The sequence below is a fragment of the Aspergillus pseudonomiae genome (assembly GCF_009193645.1).
Source record: "Aspergillus pseudonomiae strain CBS 119388 unplaced genomic scaffold BDV37scaffold_22, whole genome shotgun sequence".
NCBI classification, from domain to species: Eukaryota; Fungi; Ascomycota; class Eurotiomycetes; order Eurotiales; family Aspergillaceae; genus Aspergillus; species Aspergillus pseudonomiae.
Window position 1 is genome coordinate 322,862 of NW_022476014.1, and position 7,152 is coordinate 330,013.

Sequence of the window (7,152 nt, forward strand, 5' to 3'; positions counted from 1 at the left end):
TTTCTGTTGATGTCTGAAGCATCAATTCTAATGCCGCTAACTGTTCTTGCAGCTCGCAAAAATACGTCGCAATCCCCAACTGATGGAACGGTTAAAGCATGCGGGAAAACTTTAAGATGTGACGGAAACGCAAGGTCAAATATCAGTGGACATGGGACGTCAAGTTGCTATTGTTTGGTGTCCGTGTATCCTTTTTATGACGGTGTTATGGACATGGCTGCTGTTACCCGACATTTACCTGTCAAGTTTTATGAGTAGCATGGACTTATTGTTCAACTCGACACGTGCTCTCCACCTCATTTTCTTTCATCCCAGAAGGAAACCCTATATATGTGCCTCCTTCGCTTTCTCCATAACCGCAAAGCCCCTGACTTCGAATCAACCATGCTTAAATGGGACCCCGATTCGTCGCAGATCTTGGCACCCAAGCTTGGCGTATTCGTGACAATACTCTGCAATATAATTGGCTATCTGTGGCGTCTTTAACTTTACAGCGAAGGAACCAACCTTTATATCTAACGTCGTGGGACGTTTTTCCACCTTTCAATCTGAAACCAGAAGAGATAACACCCCCTGAAGACTGTGCTATCCTCCAAAAAATGCTTCTTCCAGCTTCGTTTTCGCGACATATCACTTCTCTTCGATCGCTGAACCGGAAGTGGCAGAGACTCGTAGCGAGAAGAAAGGAAAACAATGATGGGCTCTCAAGTCGCATGCTTGAGGTGTTTCTACGAACCTGGGACTTAGGCTTCACCAGTTTTGGTGGGCCTCCCGTGCATTTTCGTATTTTGCATGAGAGATTTGTGCAAGGAAAAGGAGGGAAAGACAACTGGGTAGACGAGCAGACTGTGGGTTCATGTCCTGTTGCGTTGTAACACTATCTTGTGGGTTCGTTCACGAAGAATACTATCTGACTGATACTCGCGGCAGTACCAGGAGCTCTTTGCAATATGCCAGGGTCTTCCTGGCCCAGCAAGTACCAAGATGATCTTCTGCCTTACTTTGTTACATGCTGGGTTTTTTCCAGCGCTATTAGTTTTCTTCACTTGGAGGTAAGACGTCAATGCCTCTTTCTCGTAAGTTCTACCGTGGTATTGACAACCTTGTAGCCTACCGGGAGCGATTGGCATGTATGCTCTCTCCCTTGGTGTCCAGAAGATTGACGACACCCTTCCGTTACCGGTGTATGCGCTTCTTTCTGGATTGAACTCCTCAACTGTTGGCATCGTTACACTCGCTGCTGTGCAGTTAGCCGACAAGGCGATTCGCGATAAGCTCACTCGCATCTTGGTGATCTTCGGTGCATGTGCTGGACTATGTTATAATGCCCTTTGGTATTTCCCACTCTTAATGGTTGTTGGCGGCCTGGCAACTATTATCTGGGATGGATGGATGAGCCAACGAATCCGGAAGATTAAGCTTGCATGGAGGGGAAGACACGCAGTCCAACCTACCACTGAAACAGAGTTAGCAACTATGCAGAGTATTCCGATGGAAGAGGGCGGACAAACTGCCGCTCCTAGTCAAAATAGTGACACGACTGCATCGCAAATGAATTCGGTCCGATCGCGAAACGTTGGCCCTAGAGGCGAATCGGCGCCGTTGAGCTCAACAGATACTCCTGATCAGGATGTAGAACAGTATCCTGCACCCGCTCATAGTATCCGTGTTCGAGTGGGAATCCTCATCATTGTTTGTTTCCTTGGTGAGTTTCCGTTCATTGGCTCCTAAGACATGCGATTAACTCGACTCTAGCATCCTTCATTGGTCTTCTTGTTGGTAGGAGCGTCTCCCACCAGCCACCATTGGCTCTTGACCTTTTCACCAACATGTATCTGGCTGGTACAGTCATCTTCGGCGGCGGGCCAGTTGTTATTCCCCTTCTTCGCTCCTATGTTGTTGGTCCTGGCTGGGTCTCTAGTCGTGACTTTCTTCTCGGACTAGCAATCATTCAGGCCTTCCCAGGTCCTAACTTTAACTTCGCTGTTTATCTCGGGGCTTTAGCATTGCAAAAGACGCAGTTCCCAACAATCTTTGGTGCATTTCTGGGGGGACTTGGAATCTTCTTGCCTGGGATTGCATTGGCAGTTGCTGTGCAAAGCTTTTGGAAAACCCTCCGGAAGCAAAAATGGGTTGTCGATTTTCTTAGAGGCGTGAACGCGACTGCAGTCGGATTGGTATTCACTGCTGTTTATAGGCTCTGGGAGATTGGGTATCTTACTCCTGAGGCTAATAATGGTCAGAGCCTAGCGAAGGAGCCATGGTGGGTTGTGATTGCTGTTGTTACGTACGCAGAAAGTGCGTGGTTCAACGTACCATCTGCTGTTGCGATCGTTCTTGGTGCTATACTGGGGCTTTGCTGGTATGGGGCGGTTGGTCAGGCGTTGTGAAAGTGTGGATGATTCTTCATGTGCATTAAAGAAGGCTGCTGTTCAGCTGGGATAATATTTCTGTCCTCTGATACCCAAGGCTCTCGTGGTCGTCTGGAGAACTAGTATAACTCTAGCTACCTTATACTAGTTTATTAGCGTCTTACAGCTCTTTCATGCTACTCCCTTATTCGGAGCTAGGCTTCCCATATTTGCCATATTTAATTGCAGTTGAAATAAAAGTAGGGTATTTCTGTCGTGCTGATATGCCCACTGATTGTGCTATCACCATACATCCGATCTTTCATTCTTCGTGCTTACTCTACATCTAGACTACGGAATGCTTTCTCAGATAAATTCACACCCACTACCAAGAGGCATGCCAGTAGCATTACTAATAAATGGGCTTATCATTTCCGTGGAAGGCTTACGATCAAGATGCTTAGGGCACCGCTCTCCAATCAGAGTAGTCCTTCATATGCCCTAATGCGTGGCGTCTGCTCGTATATAAGCACTAGAGGCGCACTGCATTCTACTATAAATTCTCTCTGCTTCCCACCGACTTATACGAGTGTTCACCGTTTTCGCCTGTCAGTCAATCATCGTTATCTGACTAATCGTTGATGATGAGACACTTGCTAACAGCCAGCCTGGCTCTGCTCGCCACGGTGGAGGGCAACCCATCTGAACCTGTCGTTAACTTGGGATACTCGACCTATCAAGGATACTATAACACAACTACCGGGCTTAATATCTGGAAAGGGTGCGCAGCTATCATCGTGCTACTATGTCCCATTTCCACATCTACTAATCATTTGTTGACTCCCCTGTGAACAGAATTCGCTATGCAGCCCCTCCGATCAACGAGTTGCGATGGCAACCCCCGGTAGCTCCTCTTCGGAATACCAGCCACATTCTCCCAGCGGTTGACCAGCCGCCTGTCTGCCCACAGTCTGGTGCCGCTCGGACACCGGCAGTCTATGGGTTTAAATCTGGTCCAGGCGACGAGGATTGTTTATATCTGAACGTCTATGCACCCCCAGAAGCATCAGATTTGCCAGTCTTCGTCTGGATCCGTAAGATGCCATTACACCCTTGTCAAGAAGTGTAGATGTGATCGTTAGGGTATTTTGCTGATTATCCGATAGATGGAGGTGGATACGGCCTCTTTGGAGCTGTCTATGACCCTAGTCCGCTAATGAACACCAACGACAATGGCTTCATCACAGTGGAGATCCAGTACCGTCTTGGAGCGTTCGGCTTCTTGTCATCCGCAGAGGTTCACGAAAGAGGCGCACTCAATGCTGGTCTTCTGGACCAGCGGTTTGCACTGCAATGGGTTCAACAACATATCACTAAATTTGGCGGCAACCCTAAGCGCGTCACGATCGGTGGCGAGTCAGCTGGTGCTGGGGCAGCCATGCTGCACTCTCTGGCGTATGGAGGAAAAGAGTCGAATCTATTCCAAAACGTAACTATCGAATTCCATGTTCATTCACTCTACCCTACGCCCAATGGTTCACTGACGCCGGCCATGCTCAGATCATCGCGGCTAGTCCGTACTTGGTACCCGTGTACCCGTATGATGACCCAGTACCCACCGGCCACTACGAAGCGTTTGTCGAAAAGACAGGCTGTGGCCCATCTGCGATCGCAAAAGCCCGGTACAACAGTAGCTTTGACTGTCTAGTTGCAGCACCAAGCGAGAAGCTTCAAAACGCCATCGGTGTGGTTTCCGAGTCAGGCCTCTTCGGCACGTTTGCATTCCTGCCTGTCGTCGACAATGATATGATTCGCGAGCGGCCGTCAGCACAGTTACTCTCAGGCAAAGTTAGTGGGCAGCGAGTCCTTGTCGGAGTAAGCTCGACCGTCTCTTGCTTTCAGCCTACGATACGCTGACCGCTTGTAGAACAATGCTAATGACGGCGCCCCCTTGAGTAATCCTAATGTGGTGACCCGCACCGCATTCAACAGTTACCTCTCGGAAACCTTCCCAAACTTCACCGAAGCCGATCTCGCCCAGCTGAAGTTGGTCTATGACACCGCCGATTCTCAGTCCACCGACGACAGTCCCCGATTCGATACCCTCGGCACTTCAGGTCCAACTGCAAAGAACCAGTCCGAGGTGGCAACAGGACTCCAGCAGACCGTGTTCAATATTTTTGCCGAGTCCACGTTTGACTGTCCCGCACAGTGGTTCGCCGAGGCATTTGGAGGATCTCTCCGCCAGGCCTGGAAGTACCAGTACTCCGTCACACCAGCCTACCACGGCGCGGACTTGAACGCCTATTTTCCCCGCGCAGCGTCTTGGCCCAGCAAGCGGTTCAACCACGCCTTCCAGAAGGTCTGGGGTAGTTTTATTATGAATAACTCGCCTATCATTCCCATTCAAGATGCCACCGGGAACCAGAGCCATGCCATTGTCCCCGAAGACCCATCGGGCCAACTTGACTGGCCGCAGTTCCACCCATCAGCCCCTTGGCATATGGACTTCAACACCACCGGTGGCAGCGTCTCCCCACTTGTCATCACACCAAACCTGACCTATTACATCCGCCAGGGCGACGACGTGGTCAATCATTTCCGTCTCGCGAACGCCTACACTTGGGAGGGAGGACGAGGAGTGAGATGTTTATTTTGGCGGGCCGCTGCAGATCGGATTCCGCTGTAACGCCGGAAGCGCAGTAACTTCCGCCTGGCAGGAAGAGGGGAGACTAAAAACAAGCCCGGTATAGATTGTCCCTCTAGACCCTTGGAATTAATAATCCAACGGGGACGGAGGTTACGTACGGAGTACCTCCGTTTAAAGGGGCAAAGCTTAGCACCTCTAGGTCGCCGGACTATTAAGCGCGGATCGTCAACGGTGCCACACCACGAAGATAGTAATGATTCGCAGCTCTATATATAGTCGGCGCATTTCACATGTCGTCCGGACCATATTTATTTATATTTATCCCTATCGTGAACGCTGGGCGGTGAGTTTCACGGTCCTATTTACGTGTGTTTCCGTGGAGAAAAAGGAAGCTGGGTGCCGATCTCTTGTAGCTGGCGACTATAGTGGGGAATTTGGGAATAATGTTATGGGGACTGTAGATCCGGAAGATGTAACCGTTCTCCTGTGGCGATGTGGCCCTATAGCAGTTGTTTTTTATTATATGCGAGATCGGAATGGTATAGTAATAAGAGGTTATGTCTCAGATTTGCGCCTTAATGACAGCGGTATAGCCGGGATCTAGAAGCGTCGGCTTTCTTGAGGTGAAGCTGGACTGGAGGCAGATTTGGCTCTCGTGGTGGTATCCTGCGAGATTTCGCTAGTTCTCGTATTGGGATCTCCGTAGGGAAATAGTGTAGGGCATGTTAGAGTAGTATGTTTACTGCATGTGTACTAAGTTTTCAGCTGAGGGTCCATCTTCTAACATCCCTGTTGAAAGCTGAGTAGAAGGCGATTGGCCTGTCCAGGAGACCTTGTCGCAGAGCCGCGGCATTTAACGCTTCTCTCGGAGAAAAAATAAAAAAATTAAAAAAGTCATGACTGGATTACTTATCTCGGAAGAAAATGGACAGACGCAGTTTTCCAACCCTTCTTTTCCTGTTTTTTCTCTCTCGAACATAATTAGGTGGATTAAATGCTCGTACTCGCTCAGCCAAGATAACCTTGATAGTCTCAAAATTTGGACAATTTGAGCATATTCCCAGTTTGGCTATATGGGTCAGGAACCATTCTCGTTGAAGTGGAGGGTCCTTGAATACGGGCGTGGCATGCCTAGCGTGTGGTCGCTTAGAAGTCTCTACACACAAGATCGCTTAACATTAATTATTCGTGGGTATGTTCGGGATTCAGGTACGTAGTGCCCCTTCGAAACATGCCCTAATTGACCTACCTAGGCAGCAAAGAGACTTCTCCTGCATGTGATTCGATAGAATCCTGTACCGGTCTTTAGTCCATAATTGCCCCATTATAGTCTAGCTATAGAACTGATATTCTAAGATGGTATCCACCCGCTCGTGCCCTATCCTCGGCAGGACTGTTCTCTTTTGTCTAGCTTACTTGATTAGGGAGAAAGGGTCTGGCAGCTGTCTTCCTCCTATTACTAACTAAGACATTCGAATTTTCCACCGTGCTCTCGCTGCTCTGAGCTCCCGGTGTCTGTGGGCACTCGGGATTTGCCCTCCGGGACGGGAGACGTTGGTACGCTTGGCACCTGTGGATGACCATGAGTATGGGGAAGGCCTCCACCTTTCGCGGTTTGCCCGATAGGTCTTATCTACCCTTCTCATATGCCTGGGAATCAGTTCCTTTGGAGACAATGGACAGCTCGTAGAATGAAGTCAGATACGTATGCAGGTAGTCCCACAGGGCTGTCAAAGAAAGCACATCAAGTCCCAAGGCGGCTTATTAAAGTTAAAATAAACTCTGAGGTTATATTGCCCTACTCAAGGTCTCATCTCTTTGTCTTTGAATCAGCCTAGACGCTTAGTTTATTTCCCTTCAGGTCTGTAGTATGGCAATCCCTGTATTATTCAGCACAATGGTGACAGTTCTTATGCATGCTTATGCAGGGACCATACACATCTTGTACGACGGCAAGGCCCCCCCGGTCGCCCAGTGCATCGTACGAGCCCGGAACTCTTCGAGCAGCGCGGCGATACTGCGGGAAGCTGAAGGATCAGACTGGCCAGATTCTGACGGGCTGATCGCGGATGCTGTGTTCTGTGGTGAATACGGGTTGAGCTGTCATTGTTTTATAGATTATTCGCGCAATCGGCTTCTATCGATCGCAGT

General features: G+C 49.3%; 2 protein-coding genes across 2 annotated transcripts; both read left to right on the forward strand.

Moving 5' to 3' along the window:
- Nucleotides 1–599: 599 nt before the first annotated feature.
- BDV37DRAFT_293079 (chromate transporter-domain-containing protein) lies at nt 600–2,390 on the forward strand (the record flags this gene model as incomplete). The annotated part of the gene is made up of 4 exons (XM_032089319.1): nt 600–848; nt 931–1,052; nt 1,110–1,705; nt 1,756–2,390. 4 exons carry the CDS (start codon nt 600–602, stop codon nt 2,388–2,390), a joined length of 1,602 nt encoding a protein of 533 aa, XP_031942941.1.
- A 504-nt stretch (nt 2,391–2,894) lies between these two features.
- BDV37DRAFT_244893 (putative carboxylesterase) lies at nt 2,895–5,464 on the forward strand. Its single transcript, XM_032081606.1, has 5 exons — nt 2,895–3,132; nt 3,207–3,445; nt 3,518–3,840; nt 3,912–4,226; nt 4,279–5,464. The coding sequence occupies exons 1-5, from the start codon at nt 2,993–2,995 to the stop codon at nt 5,038–5,040; spliced, it is 1,779 nt and encodes a 592-aa protein (XP_031942942.1). The 5' UTR covers nt 2,895–2,992; the 3' UTR covers nt 5,041–5,464.
- The last annotated feature ends 1,688 nt before the right edge of the window (nt 5,465–7,152 follow it).

Coding starts and splice junctions, on each gene's coding strand:
- BDV37DRAFT_244893 (XM_032081606.1), top strand. CDS start 2,993: ATGATGAGACACTTGCTAACAGCCAGCCTGGCTCTGCTCGCCACGGTG. Junction 3,133..3,206: donor GGGCTTAATATCTGGAAAGG/GTGCGCAGCTAT, acceptor CCCTGTGAACAG/AATTCGCTATGCAGCCCCTC. Junction 3,446..3,517: donor GCCAGTCTTCGTCTGGATCC/GTAAGATGCCAT, acceptor ATTATCCGATAG/ATGGAGGTGGATACGGCCTC.